An 18,511-nucleotide genomic window follows, 5' to 3' on the forward strand; every position below is an offset into this window, starting at 1 on the left:
GTCATGATTTAGAGGTGACCTAGCAGTGCTGGGTGAATGGTTTGGACTACATGATCTTAAAGGTCTCCCAGCCATAATAATTCTGTGATACTCTTTCCCAGGCTGTGCAGGTGAAGAGGCTGTAGTAGGGTGGAAGAGACCCTGCAGGACCTTCAGCAGCATTGAGATTGAAGCTGGTCTAAGCCTTGACCTGTTGCAGGGCCCCCTGACCTTCACTCATTGCCTTTCATGTGTTTAGCCCCAGTGTCCTGCCACACAGCCCAGGAGGTTGGCTTTACCCCCAAAGCAGATCATCTGCAGACTCCTCTCTTGCAGGCTGGGCTGGGAGGGACCCCAGGGAAGAGGAGACACTGGAACTGGACCTACCCCCTTGGGCAGGGTAGTGGTGAGTGCCCCAGCTCGTTGCACCCTCAGTGCAGGTCTGGCTGGGGACACACAGTTCTGGGCTGGTCACTCTGGCTGGGCTTTGGCCAACCTGGAGTCGTGAGCCAGCCTGGAGGAGACAGAGGCTTCACAGACTTGTCAGGGTGGGAAGGGACCCCAAGGATCATCCAGTTCCAACCCCCTGCTATGGGCAGGGACACCCTCTGCTAGATCAGGTTGCTCAGAGTTGCATCCAGCCTGGCCTTAAATACATGCAGGGATGAGGCTTCCACCACCTCCCTGGGCAACCTGTGCCAGTCTCTCACCTTTGTGGTAAGGTCCTCTTCACAGATCCCAGAAGTGCCTGGATTGGAAAAGATCTGGAGTCCAATCATTAGCCTAACACTGACAGGTCCTGGAGTAAACCATGGCCCTCAGCACCACATCTACGTAACTCTTAAACACCTCCAGGGATGGGGACTCCACCATCTCCCTGAGTCAAAGCCATTCCAATGCCTGAGAGCTCCTTCAGTGCAGCAATTCTTCCTAATAACCAACTCAAACTTCCTTTGGCACAGCTTGAGGCTGTTTCCTCTTGTCCTGTCACTTGTTCCTTAGGAGAAGAGACCAACCCCCACCTGGCTCCAGCCTTCTCTCAGGGAGCTGCAGAGAGCCACAAGGTCTCCCCTCAGCCTCCTTTTCTCCAGGCTGAACACCCCCAGGTCCTTCAGCTGCTCCATCAGCCCTGTTCTCCAGACCCTTTCCCAGCTTGGTTGCCTTTCTCTGGACCTGCTCCAGCTCCTCAGTGTCCTTCTTGGAGTGAGGAGCCCAAAACTGAGCCCAGTACTCGAGGTGTGGCCTCCCCAGTGTGCAGTGCAGGGGCACAGCCCCAGCATTCCAGCCAGCCTCGCCAGTGCTGAGCTCAGGGGCCAGATCACCCCTGGGTGTGTGGCAGTCTCACAGCATCACCAAGGTTGGAAGAGACCTCGAGGATCATCGAGTCCAACCTGTCACACCACAGACCTCACGACTAGACCATGGCACCAAGCGCCACGTCCAAGCACAAGCAGGCAGGAGCCAGCCTCGACCCCTCCCGGCGGCTCCCCTTACCCTCCTGGACAGCCACGCTTCACCTTGCTGCCCCCCCTGCCCAGCAAGGGAGTCACCCCCAGGGGAGGCTGCTGGCCCCACTCCCACAGCCCCTCAGCCCGGGTGGGTCACTGCCATTAGGTAAAGGAGCAGCTCGTCTTGGCGGGGGTATCTCCCTCTTGTGCTTTCCTTGTATTGTACGGGCCTGGGTCATCGAGGAAATCTTCCAGGTCCTTCTGCTGCCGAGTGCTGGCGGGGGAAGCCCGGCCCCCTTCCCCCCATTGTCAGCGGCCCGGCCGTATCCTCGCTGCGAGCCCCGGCCCCTAAAAATAGCTCTTTGTCAGGCGATTGTTCCGACACCTTCTCGGCGGCATTGACGTGGGCCGGAGCGGGACAGCGCTGGGCTAGGTGGAGGGGAAGGGCTGGAGGTCCCCCCTGGGACCACTCCCGAGTATTCGCCGCTGATAACGGCTCCCGTTGGGGGGAAATGGGCTCCCGGTGAGCGGCTGCGTGCCGAAAGCCTTCCCCTGCCTGCCGCTGCCGCCGCTGCTGCCCGCGGGTCACCTCTCCCCCACCCGCCCCAGCCCTCGAAGTCCAGCTCTGCCCCACGCCCCCGGTCTTGGGGTCCATGAACTGGGGGGCACCCCTGCTCAGAGCACACAGAGCCCTCCTGAGCCCCCTCAGTTCGAGCCCCACAGGGTGGGGTTCAGCTCTGCACCTCCTAACCTGCACCCCGAGGTTTCCCGTGTGCCCCCTGCCCTGCTCACCTCAGTGGGGCCAGGGCAGGCAGGGGGTGAATGGGAAGGGTTGTGGGTGAATGGGAAGGGTCATGCCCCCCCACCCTCCTTTGGACTCAGAGGGACCCCTCACACCACACAGCCCCAAAGACACCCTGAGAGACCCCCCTCACTTATCACCCCCCCCTGCCACCCCTGTCAGCTGGAGGTGACTGTCCCCCGAAGGTCCTCTCCTGCCCGGCCACCCCAGCTGCAGAAACAGGACTTTTTTTTCCCATGAGCAGGTCTGGATTAAAATAAACTCCTGGCCCAGATCCCTTCTCTGGTGTCAGAGGAGATGCTGTGTTTGTGTGACTGCTGCCCACTGCCTACCCCAGCCTCACCCCTTTGGGCTGTGTCCCCCCCGTGAGGACGTGCCTGTCCCCTGCCGGTCCCCTCCGCTGGCTCCCGGGGCTGAGCTGAGCCCCCTGAAGCTGCTGGCCGTGGGGCAGGGCACGGGGCCAGCCTTTCTCTGATTACCCCCAGCCCTTTTTCCTTTTTCTTCCTTAATTTACTGAGTGCTAAGTCCAACTATTACAACTTCCCCTCCGTGCCGCTGGTTACGCAGGCGGCTCCTGGCCGGGCATTGTCTTATTGTTTGCAGAGGGAAGCTCCACTGGGAGATTAACCTGGGCTTCACCCCGTGCTGCGCCCTCACACCCTGTCCCTGCCTGGGGCCCGTGTCCCCAGGGACCCCACCTCGGGGTGGGCAGCTCTGAGGGGCCTGGGGAGCCCTTGGGTGACAGCGGCGCGCTGGTGTCCCTCTGCGCCCCTGGGATGGGTGAGACCTTGTGGCCTTCGGGTTGTGGGTCCCTCGGGGATGGGGTAAGGTGGCAGGGGCTGCTGCTGGCCCCAGCAGGGTGGTGAGGGGCTGGTGAGTGCTCTGGAGGGGTCTCCAGGAGCTCCTTCGCTCTGTTGATTCACCAGGGACTTTAGCAGGACGCTGGTGGCAGTCTGTCTCTGTCAGCGTGGGGAGGCAGGGACTGCTCAGCAGCCCAGCCCAGGGGCCACCACACTGAGCCCTGGTCTGCCCATCCCATCCCATCCCATCCCATCCCATCCCATCCCATCCCATCCCATCCCATCCCATCCCAGCATGCCCATCACATGGTGGTTCATGGCCTATCCATCCCATCCCCATCCAGGGCTACCAATCCCTCCCAGGTCTTTCCCTCCATCCTGTCCTGCCCCTTTATCCTCTGTCTCCTTGTCCCCCGCCCCCACCTGCTGCCATCTAGTCCTTGGAGGTGTCTTCACAGCCCTTTGTCCTCCTCTGCTCCAATGCAAAACATGTTGGGGTCTGTCCTGAGCTCCTGCTCTGGAAAGAGCCTGGGGAGGGCTGGGCAGCGCCCAAAGGAGAAGACATGAGGAGGGCTGGATCCTGGGGGTGAAACCTGCCTTCATGGTCCACATCACCGCCTGGCTCTGCTTGCCTGGCTGGCTCAGGCTCAGGATCAAGTGCAGGCTCAGATTTGGACTCAGGCTCAGGCTCAAGTAAAGTTCGTATTTGGGCTCAGGATCAAATTAAGTTTAGATTTGGGCTCAGGTTCAGGCTCAAAATAAATTCAGACCTGGGCTCAGGCTCAAGATCAAGTTTAGGTTCAGAGTAAGGCTGAGGCTCAGGCTCAAGTTTAGGTTCAGACTCAGGCTCAGGCTTGGCCTCAGACTCAAGTTCAGGCTCAGGCTCGGGCTCAGGCACAGCTTGACCTCCCTACCCCATCACAGACCCATGGGTTGGGTGGGCAGTGCTGCCCAGTGACCGAAGGCTCTGCCTGCCCCCCTCTGCCCTCCACCCCCCCACACCGCCGTGCCCGCCCTGACTCTCCCCAAGCCCCCCCAAGGCCACAGCTCCCTTTCCCCCAGCCACAGTGCACTGTGGTGCTGGGGGCTGTGGGGTCCTGGCCTCCCATCAGTGGGGAGTGAGCCCTGCCCGTGGCTCCGGCAGCCTCTGCCCAGCCGGCCCTGGCTTCGCCCGCCCAGCGCCGCCGCTCTCGGCCTCGGGCGCAGCTCTGCTGCATTCCAGCCTGGCTGGCCCAGCAAGGTTCAACTGAAATATTTGGGAGGGGAAAGGAGAAAGGAAAGGGGAAAGCTAAAAAAAAAAAGAAAAAAGAAAAAATCCTCTATAAAAAGAAAGTTTAAAAACACAAGTTAAAGAAAAAAACCAAACAGCAGGCGCGGAGTGCAGCTGCGGTTCTGGTTCCAGTTCCCAGGTGATGTCAGGGCTGGAGCCTCTCCAGCCATGGCCCCTCAGAGACGGTCTTGGTGGGTTCAGCACTGAGTGTTTTTCCTTCCTGAGACTCGGGGACACCTTCCTGTCTCAGAGCAAGCGGCCAAGAGCCTTTCCAAGGGTGTCCGAGCGCAGGAAGGGGAGAGGATGGGAGGGGAGCGCGAGAGGCGGTGGGGCAGGGCTTGCTGCGGGGCCGTGGCAGCACCCATGGGTGATGGGGGTTGTGGTGGGCCCCGGGGTTGTCCCGTGGGGGGCGTGGGGGGGCAAAGGGGCACCCGGCTCCCAGCATCCCGGCAGGCTCCGGCACCTCTGAGTCACCGTTTCCCTCTCTCGGTGCTGGGAGGGGATGGAATGTACTGGGGCTTTGCAGGCTTGGCACTGGCACGGGCTGGGACCCATAGGCTTGGCACTGGGACCCATAGGCTTGGCACTGGGACGAGCTGGGATCCATAGTCCCAGTGCTGACACAGGGGACTGCAGTCCCAGTGCTGGAGCGTGCTGGAATCCATAACCCCAGCGCTGGGACAGACTGGGTGCACAGCTCCTGCTCTGGGACATGCTGGGACCCAAGTCTGTCCCATGACTGCCCCATAGCCCCCAGCACTGGGACATGCTGGAACCCATGGCCCCAGCACTGGGACATGCTGGATTTCAGTCCCAGCACTGGGATATGCTGGAACCCACAGTCTCAGCACTGGGATATGCTGGGATCCATGGCCCCAGCACTGGGACATGCTGGATTCCAGTCCCAGCACTGGGATATGCTGGATTCCAGTAGCAGCACTGGGACATGCTGGAACCCATGACTCTAGCACTGGGACATGCTGGAACCCATGGCCCTAGCCCTGGGATATGCTGGGATCCATGACCTTCACACTGGAGTTTGCTGGGGCCCTAGTCCCTTGCACTGGAACATACTGGGTGCACAGCTCTGTGCTGGGACTCTTGACATGTGAACCTGCTGGAGCTCCAGTGGCTGGCGCTGGGAGGTGCTGGGACTCTCATGCCCAGCCCTGGGATGCGCTGGAGCCCACATCCCAGCAGCTGGGACGCACTGTGAGCAGTGTACTCAGCTCTGTGCCCCCAGCACTGGGACCACCAAGCCTTACTGGCCCCTCTGGGGGCTCCAGAGACACCACTTCAAGGTGTCGGTGCCCTTTCATGTGCTGGCTGTCCCCCCTGCCCCTGCCCCCCAATAAACCTGGGGCAGGGCTCTGTGTCCTGGGCTGGCTGCAGAATCTCACGGCTGTTTCAGGGGGTCTGGGACACATTAGCCACGCTGAGAACAAACCTCCCCCCCGCCGGGTCCCTGCCTGGGAGCAGCTCTCACAGCTGTGCTGAGCTGTCAGCTCCATAAATCAACCCCGGGGGGAGGGAGGGAGAGCAGGGCAGGCTTGCCTCGGCTGACCGGGGGGGGGTGCTGAAAGGTGCTGGGGAGGTCCCACCTTCAGCCCATCCCCAGGGCAGGCTGCTGCGGGACCTCCCCAGTGCTCCCACTACTCCCTGCTGGTTCCAGCATCCTGGGGAGATGGGGCAGGTCTGGTCCCACAGCCCCTGGGGGGGTCACCCCGGCAGCCCCCGGCCACAGCTGCCTCTGCTCCAGCCCCTGGGAGCAGCGGTGACTCTCAGAGCACCTTTCCCAGGCTCGGTGCTCCCCAGCGCCCAGCTCAGCCCAGTCTGGCCCCACAGAGCAGGGTCTCGGGGGGGGGCCCAGCCTGGGAACCCCCTGTGTCCCCGCCTGACCCCATGCAGGTGCTGCTGGCTGCAGCCCCACCATGCATGGGGCTGGTTGGCCGGCATGCTGATGGTGACAGTCCCCGTGGTGGTGGCCATGGCAGCAGGGGGGCCAGTCATGGCGCTGGTGGCAGTCATGGTGCTGGTGGCAGTTGCAGTGATGGCAGCAGTCATGGTGGTGGTGGCAGTCATGGTGGTGGTGGCAGTCATGGTGGTGGTGGTGCTGGCACTCGCAACGTACCAGGCGGAGGAGGTACAAAAGCAGCGACACCAACCCCAGCTCACCAGCCAGGCACCTGTGGCTGTGGCACGAGGCTGGCAGTGCCATCCCCATCCCATGGCACAAACCACATTAGTGCCAAGGCCGTTGGCAGGGCCCTGGGGACACAGTGACACCGTGTGTCCAGGGGTCTTACCCGTGGGGAGAGCCAGGACGATCCCACCGGCTCCAGGGGCACGGAGCAAGGATGGGCTCAGGGTTGGGGGTCTGGGGCCGTCTTGGTGACCCCCCGTGCCCCCCCCCCGTGCCCCACGCCAGGCTGGCAGGCTCGGCCCATCACAAAAATAAGGTTTATTGTCCAAGCGGCCGCACGAGCACCACCAGCACCCGCGGGGCCACCGCACCGCCCCCCCCGCGGGGAGGCCTCGCCGCCGGCCGCGCACGGACCCCTGCCAGTCCAGCCCCCGGGGCGCGGGGACCCCCTCCCCGGTCCTGCCCCGTGCGGGTGGCCTCGGCCCGTGGGGAGCGTCCTCCCGCCCCACCGACGGCTCCGGGGCCGGTGTGGGTTCAGTGCCAGCCCGCGGTGCCAGGCTCGGCCGCTGCCACCTCGTGCGGGCAGCTCCCTCCCTCCCCGCTGCGGGCTGCGGGGGCGCCGCCCGCTGCTGGCCGCTGTCTCAGGTGGGCGCTGCTGGCCCCCGGCTCATCTCCGTGACACTCGCAGCGGGGTCACCCCCCGAACCTTCAGGCAGTTGCCCCCGAGGTCCCTCCGGCCGCCCTGTGGAAATAGGAGGGGAGAGATGTAGAGCTCTGGGTGGCACTGGGTGGCACTGGGGGGTACTGGGGTCCCACCACCAGTCCCAACCACCGCTGGGGTTCCACCCTATGCCAGCTCTGCCTGGAGGAGTTGCTCCTAAACAGCTGGTGCCACGGGTGGGCTGCCTGGCATGGACAGGCAGAAAGAACTGTGCCCATCAAGTGGCTGCGTGGGCAGCTCCGGGGTGGCTGCTGCGACAGGACCACTCGTGGCTCTGCCACGCTGCAGGGGCATGGCCCCCAAGTGCCTCCATGCTCAGGCCTGGGGGCAAGGCTGATGCCACCATGGTCTCTGGACAGACCCACAGCTCCCAGACAGACCCATGGCCCTGCTGGAGATGAGGAGGTTAAACCCAACCTCCCAGCACAACTTCAGTCTGGTATAAGCCAGCACAGCCCAGCGTGGCCCAGGTCTAGCCCAGGACAGCCCAGTATAACCCAGCAGGGCTCAGCAGAGCCTAGGACAGCCCATTTCCAGCCTGGCCCAGCCTATTTGCAGCCCAATACAGCCTGGTACAGCTCAGCCCCAGGGTCAGGAGGTGCAGCTCCCAGCTCCTGCCTTTATGCCAGTCATCCTGGGTGCCACAGGAGTTCCCAGCTCTGTGCCACCTCCCTGCTCCAGCCTGGGGAGCAGCCCAGGGGCACAGCTCAGCCCTGGATGGGGGTCTCCCAGGGAGGCTGCAGAGTCCAGCCAGCCATGGAGGGCCCAGGAGCAATTAAAAGCTGTAGCAGCAGAAACCAAAAGAGCCCTGAGGGCTGGAGTGTGCCCCAGGGCAGTGCTGCTCAGGGTCACCCATGGGACAGCTTGGGGGTCTCACACGGGCTCCTGGCTGATCCTGGACCACAATCCCATGAGAACCCCCCCAGTTAACCCATGTGTGACCAGACAGGCCATGGGAAGCTGCCAGTCACTCACACTGAGTCCTGCACAGCCCTCCCTGGAGCAGGGGCAATCTGGACCCCACACTGGGCAGCAGGATGAGCAAGGTGCCCTCCAACCTTCAGGGTGCTGGGGTGGGGGGTCAGCCATGCAGACAGGGCAGGTCAGATCCCTGGATGGGACCCTCTGAGTGGGGCCAGGGGCTAGGGACCCCTGCCTGCTCCCCCTTTGCAGGGTGCTTGCAGTGCCTTGCCTGTCTCCATCATGCCAAGGTGCTGCCTGGGACAGTGCCCGGGCTGGAGGGTTGGGGATGGGGTCAGGGACTGGGATGGGGCTGAGCGCTGGGATGAGGTCAGCCTTCAGTCTCAGAATTCCGCCCCCGGGCCGGCCAAGTGCCCCCAGCACTGGGGTGACTGTTTAACCCCCCGAGACCTCCCCGGCCCGGGCGGACGTGGGGGAGCAGCCCGGCCCTCTGACGCCAGCGGGAGCTGTGGGCGTGCGGCTACCAGCAGCATTTGGCCGGGAACGGCCGAAGCTTCCAGGGGGGGCTGGAGCCGGAGCCTGTGGTTCTCACCGCGATGTGCCGAGCCTCCTGCCCTGCCCAGCGCAGACAGGGGCTCCTATCCCCCATCCCATGGGAATGTGCCGAGCCTCCTGCCCTGCCCAGCGCAGACAGGGGCTCCTATCCCCCATCCCATGGGAATGTGCCGAGCCTCCTGCCCTGCCCAGCGCAGACAGGGGCTCCTATCCCCCATCCCATGGGAATGTGCCGAGCCTCCTGCCCTGCCCAGCGCAGACAGGGGCTCCTATCCCCCATCCCATGGGAATGTGCCGAGCCTCCTGCCCTGCCCAGCGCAGACAGGGGCTCCTATCCCCCATCCCATGGCAACATTCTGAACCTCCTGCCCCTCTCAGCCCAGGCAGAGGCTGCTATCCCCCATCCCATGGCGACACTCTGAGCCTGCTCATTCCAGTCATGGGCCGCTGTCCCCCATCCTATGGGGGACATTATGAGCCTCCTACCCCACTCAGCCCAGGACTCATCCCACCACTCCCTGCTCACCCCTTTCCGCTGGTTGCTGAGGCAGAAGGTGCAGATGCTGCGGGGCTGCTTGCTGTCCAGGTCCCCCTTGGCGCCGTAGATGGCACTGAAGCAGGGCTGCCCGTCCTCGCAGCCCTCGCCCAGCAGCAGCACGTTGGCCAAGTGGGAGATGTAGCTGGAGGCCAGGCGGAGGGTCTCGATCTTGGAGAGCTTGCGGTCCACGGGCTCGGTGGGGATGAGGGTGCGCAGGGCGGTGAAGGCGGTGTTGACGCTCTGGGTCCGGTCCCGCTCCCGCGCGTTGGCCGCCTGCCGCTGCTTCACCATCACCATGGGCCCCGGTTTGCGCGGCAGCTTGCGGCGAGCCTCGGCCCCCTCGCAGCAGCCGAACGACTGGTCCGACGTCTCGCTCTCGCTCCGGTTCTCCTCGTCCTCCGAGAGGATGCTGAGGTCAGGGTAGAGGACGCGGGCGGCCACGGGACGCAGCATGGTGAAGGCCATGGTTTGGTGCCCCGCCAGTGCCCCCCGCCCTGCTGGGGGGACCCCCAGGGCTGCGGGGAGACTTCCCCCCCCGCCCCCCCCCCGCAACAAACGGCCGGCTCCGGACGCCTTCCCGCGGCTGCTCCGCTGCGGAGCGGGGCTGGGATGAGTGTCTGTGGGGGATATCGGGATTTATACAGCCGGGGAGGGGCTGGCGCTGGAGCCCACCCCCAGCCAGCCCCCCGAGCTACCGGCCAGAGTCCAGCGTCCTCGCCCCAGCCTGAGAGAGCCAGTGCTGGCTCCGGCCACTGGCCTGGCCCTGCTCCGGCACGCCGGCCTGGCTGCAGGCACCTTGCGCCCGCGGCCGGGCTCCGGCTCATGCCCGTGGCACTGGTGCCAGACCCTGGCAGTGCCACAGCGCCAGAGCCACCACATGGCAAGAACTCCAAACCTCTGCCTGTGACACCTGCTGAGTGATGCCATATGCAGTGCCAGCCCCTGGGCAGCGTGTCCCCAGCCCCTGTGCCCTGCCATCCCTAAGTCCCATACAGATTGGCACAGGGCAAACACGGGGCACAGGAACTGGGATGGGATAGGTACCCAGGAGTGGGTGGCACCAGTGTGGTCCTCGGGGTGTTTATTGGACAGAATGCCAGTGGGGGACACACTGCTCTCAACACCCCTCTGTGCCCCACTGGGGCAGAATCTGTGCCCAGGAGGGCGTCCTGGGGTGGGAAGGGAGCAGCGAGGGCACGATGCCCACAGGGATGCTCCACACCCGTTGCCCCTCTACCCTCAGGGCCTGGCACCCTGTCTGCCCACCGCGGGAGGGGACAGGGGGCCGTGGGCAGGGGCGTGTGCGGTGTGGCAGGCAGCGCTGCCAGGCAGCAGCAGCGTTTCCTTTGCCGGGAGGGAGGAGGAGTGTGCCGGCAGTGGAAACACAGAGTCCTTTCCTGCCAGGGGAGAGCGTCCCGGCGAGGGCTGGGGGGGGCACCCAGTTTACTGGTCGATGGTCGCCTCCCAGTCCTTCCTGGGCACCCAATACCACAGGCACTGGCCACCCCCTGCTCCTCCTCACCAGGGAGGTCTCTGGGCGTCCTGCTCTGCAGTCACTCCAAGCCTGGCACCCCCGAGAGCAGGTGGGGGCGGGGGTGAGCAGCGGAGGTTTCCTGCCTGCCTTCCTCCCCAGCTGCCTCGGGCAGAGTTTGATGGCTCAGGGATGCTCCAGGCACGGAAGGTCAAGCAGCCAAGGCAGATGGAAGGCAAGAATCAGAGCCCAGCAGATGGCCCCAGGGCTGCCTGGGACATGGCCCTGGGGCCTTTCGGTAGCCGCAGTGCCAGCTTGTGCCAGCTGTGCTCCACATCTGGCCACCAGCCCTTCAGCTGGAGTGGGATGACAGGGAAAATCTTCAGCCAGAGAGGCAAAAAGAGGCAGCTCAGGGGCTTGGTGGGGGCTGGGGTGGTGGCCAAAGGACACAGCAGGCACACTGCAGATGCCAGAGTGTGGTGGTCAACAGAGGGGAGGTGGGCAGGGGGCCATGGGATGGGCTGGCATCACATCCCACTGTGCCCCACGGCCCCATGGCTGCAGGACTGGAGCTCACGATGTGGCTCCTGAGCCAGTGGGTCCCCTCCAGGGTGTGGAGGTGTTGCTATGTGCCAAGTTTTGTCTCTGGTGGGACCACGGCAGGGCTGGCTGTGCTTGCCAGCACTGGCACCACTTCACTGCCCCCCATCCCACCAGCTGTGAGCAAACGGCCCCTCTCCCCCCGGCCGGCGGGACCCCCCTGCCCTGTTTTCCTTCCCCATTTGGCCGCCTGAGCAGAGCCTGTAAATCACACGGCAGGGGGCAGAGGGCCGCGGCGGGGGCCGGAGGTCCTGCTGGGGCTGGGGGCCTGAAGGGCTGCTCCGGGTGTCCATGATGCCATGGCAGACGTGTCCCTTGCCACCTCCCTCACCTTGCCGGACACCAGTCCCTGCCAGGGATCCCAACCCTCTCCTAGCCCCCACCCGGGCACAGACTGGGGGCCAGTTCTGCCCCTCCAGAGGTGCCCAGGGCAGAGCTGGGGCTTTGCAAACCCTTGGCACGGCAGGCGAGGAGCGGGCAGGGAGCAGGCAGGTGCCTGTGCAGAGAGGGGAGCCCCCATTCTCACCCCATTCTCGCCCCTGCATCCTGCTGGGCTGGGGCTGGGGGGCCACGGCAGCCCCCTGACAGGAGGCAAGACGGATGGCAGGGGCTGTGTACTCAGCTGCAGCCACCCCACACATGGCCACCAGCTGGCAGGGAAGGGCTGGGGTGCAGAGGGAAGAGACCCCGGTCCTGAGGCCCAGTCGAGCTGCCCTGGGGTGTTTTGCGGGGGGGCACAGCCAGGCTTGGGGTGCTGGGGGGCTGTGCTGCTGGGGGGGAGGATGGGACATGGGTAGGGGAGGAGCAGCAGGCTTTGGAGGGGTGAGGTGTGGGGCAGTCATACATGTGCATGTGTGTGCACCTGTGTGCATGGCTGTGCATGGCTGTGCATGTGTGTGCATGGCTTACATCTGTGTGCATGTGTGTGCATGTCTGTGCATGTATGTGCACGTGTGTGTACCTGTGTGCATGTCTGTGCATGTCTGTGCATGTCTGTGCACCTGTGTGCACGTGTGTGCACCTGTGTGCATGGCTGTGCATGACTGTGCATGGCTGTGCATGTGTGTGCACCTGTGTGCACCTGTGTGCATGGCTGTGCATGGCTGTGCATGTGTGTGCATGTGTGTGCATGTGTGTGCACCTGTGTGCATGGCTGTGCATGTGTGTGCACCTGTGTGCATGGCTGTGCATGTGTGTGCATGTGTGTGCACCTGTGTGCATGGCTGTGCATGTCTGTGCATGTGTGTGCATGTGTGTGCACGTGTGTGCATGGCTGTGCATGGCTGTGCATGGCTGTGCATGTGTGTGCATGTCTGTGCATGTGTGTGCACCTGTGTGCATGGCTGTGCATGTCTGTGCATGTGTGTGCACCTGTGTGCATGGCTGTGCATGGCTGTGCATGTGTGTGCATGTGTGTGCACCTGTGTGCATGGCTGTGCATGGCTGTGCATGTGTGTGCATGTGTGTGCATGTGTGTGCACCTGTGTGCATGGCTGTGCATGGCTGTGCACACATGTGGGTACCCATTCACGTGTGGTCACAGGGGTGTGGGTATCCCTGTGTGTGCACACGTGTGTGTCTCCATGTGCACGTGTGTGCTGGCACAGGCAGAGCATCTCCGTGTGCCAGGCAGGCCCCCAGCTGCCGCTGCCTTCTTGCTGCAGAGAGCTCCCCAGGTTGGCACACACGGGGGGGTGAGAATCCCCCCGCAGTGCCTGGCACGGGGAGTGGACAGAGCCTTCACTCCCGGTCAGGAGAGCCGAGGGAGCCATGGGAAGCAGGGGATGCTGCCGGAACGCTGCCGGCTCCTGCCTGGCCAGCTGCCTGCGGATGCTGCTGCCTGTGCGGCACCAGCTGGGTTTTCCTGTGCTGCCCGTCGAGCGTGGGGGACAGGATGAGTGTCCCCGAGCTTGCACCCCCTGACACAACACCTCGGCTCGGACTCAGCCGGGCTGGTGCCAGGGCAGAGTTGTGCTTGGCGTCAGGGCTTTCCCAGCTGAGACAAACTGGGCATGGGCATGTGAGATGGTGTCCTGGCACAGAGGGGCGGGCACCCACGGTGGACGTGGGGTGGACGGGACCCTGCATGGGTCGGCCACGACCTCAGCTCAAGCCATCAGGCACCCCCCAAGGAGCAGGCTGGCAATTGTGGGGACGTCTCTGGAATGGGGGTGCTGGACAGCCCAAGGGCAGAGCTCCGTATCTGCGGGCAGGGAAATGCCCCCCCGCCCCGTGCCCCCCCCGCTCCGGGGAGTGTTTATCTGCGAGGTGATACTTAAGTGTAAGAAAATAAACAGGGAGCAGATGGGCCGGGGGGCCAGGGCTGCCCCCAGCCCCCGGGGCCGCTCCAGCCCTGCTGGGAAAACACTGCTGCCGGCGAGGCAAATGGATTCCAGACCCGCGGCAACGGCAGCACATGTGGTGGCCAGGACAGCAGGGCTGACCCTGCTGAGCCCCACGGAGCAGTGCTGGATTGACCCATCCCACCCCACTGCACCCCATCCCACCCCATCCATCCTCTCTCATCCTATCCTGTACCATCACATCACATCCCATCATACTCTGCCCCATCTTGTTCCATCCATCCCATCATATCCCATCCCATCTCACCCTGTTCCATTCAATCCATCCCATCTACTCCATCCCATCATATCCCATCTCATCATGCCCTGTCCCATCCCATTTCATCCATCCCATTGTGTCCTACCCATCCCGTCTCATCCCATCCCATCTGATTGTTGCCTGGCCCAACCCATCTCATTGAGACCCCCGAGGGCGCTGCCTGGCCCTGCACCCCACAGCTGCCCTGGCACAGGGGTGTCCCCAGCACTGCCACATCTGTCCCCAGCTCCCCAGTTTTGGGGCCACAGCCCCGTTGCAGATGAGCTCAGGGAGCATTGCCCTGGCTGGCTGGACACTTGCAGCATCTGAGCCCAAATGCTTCCCACTGGGATGGGATCTGATCCGAGGAGGGGGGGAAGGCTGCCTCTGCTTTCCCACACAGAGGCCAGCAAACATGGGGGTGGTGGAGGGGCTGGGTAGGGAGGAACAGCAGAGTGGGCTCACAGGGACATGGTGTTGTGGGACCTTTTGGGGGAGCATCACGAAAGGTGGCCCTGGGAGAAGTCCCTGCCTGCCCCCTCGGGGTGAGGGCTGTGCTGAGGTGTCCCCAGAAGCAGTGTGGGGAGCCCCGGGTCCCCTCCACCCTCCGGGCTGTACCTGCAGGCAGGGGCTGCTGGTCTGGAAGGCATTACACGCCTGTCACATGGGCAAGTCTGTCCCAGTTCCGGAGCTGGGACCCCCCCAGTCAGCTTGGGCTGGGAGCAGGGAGCCCACAAAGCGCCTTTGTTCCTGCCCCGGAACGAATGGATTGGAGGCAGCCGGGATCGGCTGTCAGCCGGTGACACCGGAGACCCCGCGGGTCAGGCAGAGGGAAGGGGGACAGGTGGAGGGACAGACGGACGGATGGAGCTGCCTCTGGTGAGAGACACTCCAGTGCCGGCCGGGGGCTCGTGGCCCCGGTAGTGCCAGCTAGAGAGCAGCGTTTCATGCTGCCAGCGCCGGGGATGTGCCCCCCAGCACCGGAGACCCGCCCCCCCCGGATCAAACCCAGTGGCCAGCCCCTTGGACACAGTGCCCTGCCCTGGCTCCTGGATGGTGCCACCAACCCTTAGGAGCAGTGTCAGAGGGCACTGGTGGGGCTGGCACGGGCATCGTGGCACAGTTTGCAGCAAATGGGAAGCTGCAAGTGGTTTTCCCAGGTGGAATAAGCACCAAGGGGGGTGGGAGGTGGGGGGGGGTGGGGATGCAGGGAGAGGGGGGCTGCAGGATCTGGGCAGCTTTGGTCCATCCCTGCTCGTGGGGTCCCAGCTCTGCCAACATCCAACTCCCTTTTGAAGAGTCACAAACCCAGGGAAGATGGAGGGGGCAAGAAGATGCCCAGCACTGGGAGAACAACCCCAAACCTGAACAAACCCCCCTGCCCTACCTCACCTATTTGGGGGGTGGGGGCACCTTGATGATGCTCCCCCCCATTGCTTCAGGAGCTGCCACTTCCTCCCTTCCCCCCATCCCCCTCTCCCAGCTCTTTAACGGGAGGAAACTTTTTAGCACGCCACAATTCTGTGGAGAAATTTATGAGGCACCAGGGAGTGCTGCTCTCTCCATGAACACTTGCAGGGCTTCCTCCTGGTGGAAAGTGGCTTTGATATGGCACAAGGAGCTCTGCTGGGCTGGAGTCTCCCTCCGGCCCCTTCCCTCGCATCCGCCAGAGGGAGGCTCCAGCACAGCAACTCTTTCCCCATCCCCATTTCTGCCCTGGGAGGTTGGGATCCATCCAGGGAGGAGCATGATTGAAGGGGTAAAGCAGAGGCAGAAGTGTCCAGCTGTGGTTCCTGTCCTGGTCCTGCTGCTGACTCACAGTGTGGTTGGGTGAGTCAATGTCCATTCTCCTCCCTGGACCGAAACTCCCAGCCCAGCGAGATGCCTGAGGGATGCTCAGGGTGGTTTTTCCAGCCCACACATGGGATGAAGATGTGGCAGGAATGATGGAATCCTGGTGTGGTGGGGCTGTATCAGCTGCCACAGCTGCTCCTGAGCTGGTCCTGGCTCCAGCTGTACTTGGTGTGGTCAGGCAGAACATCTGAACCCAGCACAGCATGGAATCATAGAACCCCAGACTGGATTGGGTGGGAAGAGACCTTTCAAGCTCATCCAGTCCAACCCCCTGCAGTCCAGAGCAGGCTGCTCCCAGCCCCAACCAACCTGAGCTGCAGCGGTGCCAGGCATGGGGCAGCTCCCAGCTCTCTGGGCAGCCTGGGCCAGGCTCTCCCCACCCCCAGTGTCAAACATTTCTCTCTTCCCTCCAGTTTGATTCTCCCTCTTTGAGTTCAAACCCCCACCCTGTCCCAACAGGCCCTAGTGCTGCATAGCCTGCTCCCAGCCCCAGGTCCCAGAGCCATGAGGATTCCACTGCTTTTATTCCAGGGGGATCTCATGTCCCCACTACACCATTCTGGAGGTGTCCCTCATGGAGGGGAATACCACAGGATGTGTCCAGGGGACAGGCATAGCCCAGGGTCCTCCCGATCCAGGCACAGGGTGAGCCCAGAGTCGCTGGGGGAGGTCTGTGATTGGCTGTGATCCCTCCTGGTTCAGCTGTGTCCCGATTCGGCCGTGTCCCGGTTTGCCTGCATCCCTTCCCGGTTCAGCTGTGCCCTGGATGGGCTGTGACCTGGCCCAGTTCCAGTCTACCCCAGTTCAGCCTGTCCCGGTTCAGCCACTCTCCGTTGAGTCGTGCCCCGGTTCAGCCAGGTCTGTCCCGGTTCAGCCCATCTAGGTTGAGCTGTGCTCCGGTTCAGCTCGTCCCGGTTGAGTTGTGCCCCGGTTGAGCCCATCTCGCCCCGGTTCAGCTTGTCCCGGTTCAGCCATACCTTGCTTTAGCCCGTCCCGGTTCAGCCGTTCCCATTTGAACCATTCTGTCCCAGTCCATCCCATCCTATCCCATCCCGGTCCCTCCCGGTCTATCCCCTCCCGGTATATCCCTTCCCGGTCCATCCCGGGCCCTTCCGGTCTAGCCCAGTCTCTCCCCGTCCATCCCCATAGTAGTCCCTCCCGGTTCCTCCCATCCCCCGTCCCTCCCGGTCCCTCCCAGTTCGTTCCATCCTGGTCTCTCCCGGTGCCGCCGTTCCGGGGGGCGCAGCGCGGCACAATGGCGCCACCTGCTGGTCCCGCCGCGCCACGCCTCCCCGGAAGCTTCCCGGCGCCAGGGAGAGAGAGCCCCTGACCCCATCCCGACCGGAGGGACAGCACAGACCCTCCCCAGGGCCCCGGCACGCTGATACCATCCCCACCGGGGGCTCACGGGGACCCAGGGGAACGTGGGGGGGCTGCAGGACGGGGGGCCCCGCTGTGCCTCCTCCGGGACACCGGGTTAGCGCAGGGGGGGCGTGGAAGATCCCAGGTAGGTGCGGAGGTCGCTGAGGGTGGACGGGATGATCTTGGCCGGGATGGTCTCACGGTTGAGCGCCCGGTGGGCGGCGAAGCGGTGGCAGCCCCCGAAGGAGTAGAAATAATCGCCCCCCTGGCTGCCCTTCACCCACAGCACATCGATGGGGGGCACCCGCTCGGGCTCCTCCTGCCAAGGGAGAGAGCCCCAGGAGCAATGCACCCCCCGGTATCCCCGAACCAGAGCGTGGTGGTGCCTCCGTGCTGAGAGCTTCCCCGGCAGTGCCCCCCAAGGTGGAATCAGTGGGTGCCAGGGTGGCACCAGTGAGCGCTAGGATGATGGGAGTGCATGCCAGGGTGGCACTGGTGGCTGCCAGGATGGCAGGGGTGGGTGCTGGGGTGCCACGGGTGGCTATGGGGTGCCACGGGTGGGTGCCGGGGTAATGAGAGTGGGTGCCATCGTGCCGGGGTGGGTGCTAAGTTAACACGGGTGGGTGCCAGGGTGGCACTGGTGGATGTCGAGGTAGTTTTGCCCCCCCAGCACCCCAGGAGGCAGCAGGGCTATGCTCACCTGGAGGGTCTGCATCAGGCTCTGCACCTTGCCCGCATCCAGCTCCGCGGGGATGGGCCGGATCAGGACGTCCATGGGCACGTTGTGCACATCCCCGATGTGCTTCGTGTGGATGCTGGCATCTTCAGCCTCAGCCATGGCTGGCAGCTGGCCTCGACCCTCCTCTCGCCCGGCTGGCTGAGCTCGTCCGCCCATCCCTAGCAGTGCCCGGCCCAGCCGAGCCCCTCTACTTCCTCCTTGCCCGGCCATCGTCATCGTCACTGCCACCGCCCCTGTGTTTTGCAGAGTCACAGTGAAGGGGCAGGGCAGGCTGCCGGGACGGGTGCCAGCGCCGCCTGGCCTCCTGCCTGCTCCTCTCCTCCCCGGCGAGGCTGTGACCAGGGCTGCCCTCAGCTCCCCGTCCCAGCGGGACACCACTCAGCGTGCAGAGGCTGAGGTGTAATGGGAGGTGCCCATCCTGCCCCCCGACCCTGGGGCTGCTGTGCTGGGCCTGTGGCATCTCAGCGGGGTGCTGGGATGTGCCCCCAGGAGCTTGTCCCAATCCCAGAGTCTCCTCCTCCCCGCCAGGCTGACGTGATGGGGTCAGGAAAAGGTGGCAGGAACCAGCCCTGGAGCTAAGCAGTGAAGCATCGATGTTCCATGGCTGGGCAGACATCACCGTGCTCCAGCCCTGGATCTTTCTAGGTCACATCTTCAGACCAGTGAAGTGCTCCAGATGGTGGAGAAGCTCACAGACCCCAGTCTGG

General features: G+C 63.9%; 2 protein-coding genes across 2 annotated transcripts; both read right to left on the reverse strand.

The window, feature by feature from the left end:
• Positions 1-6,503: 6,503 nt before the first annotated feature.
• Positions 6,504-9,709, reverse strand: TCF15 (transcription factor 15). The gene is made up of 2 exons (XM_009901812.2): positions 9,166-9,709; positions 6,504-7,184 (listed from the first exon to the last, which is right to left on the reverse strand). The coding sequence occupies exons 1-2, from the start codon at positions 9,640-9,642 to the stop codon at positions 7,110-7,112; spliced, it is 552 nt and encodes a 183-aa protein (XP_009900114.2). The 5' UTR covers positions 9,643-9,709; the 3' UTR covers positions 6,504-7,109.
• Positions 9,710-17,150: 7,441 nt separating this feature from the next.
• Positions 17,151-18,292, reverse strand: SRXN1 (sulfiredoxin 1). Its single transcript, XM_009901784.2, is given in 3 exon segments — positions 17,151-17,384; positions 17,766-18,119; positions 18,121-18,292. Coding segments are annotated over 3 exon segments (702 nt in total). The 5' UTR covers positions 18,265-18,292; the 3' UTR covers positions 17,151-17,180.
• Positions 18,293-18,511: the final 219 nt, after the last annotated feature.

This window comes from Dryobates pubescens, chromosome 26, assembly GCF_014839835.1.
Source record: "Dryobates pubescens isolate bDryPub1 chromosome 26, bDryPub1.pri, whole genome shotgun sequence".
NCBI lineage: Eukaryota > Metazoa > Chordata > Aves > Piciformes > Picidae > Dryobates > Dryobates pubescens.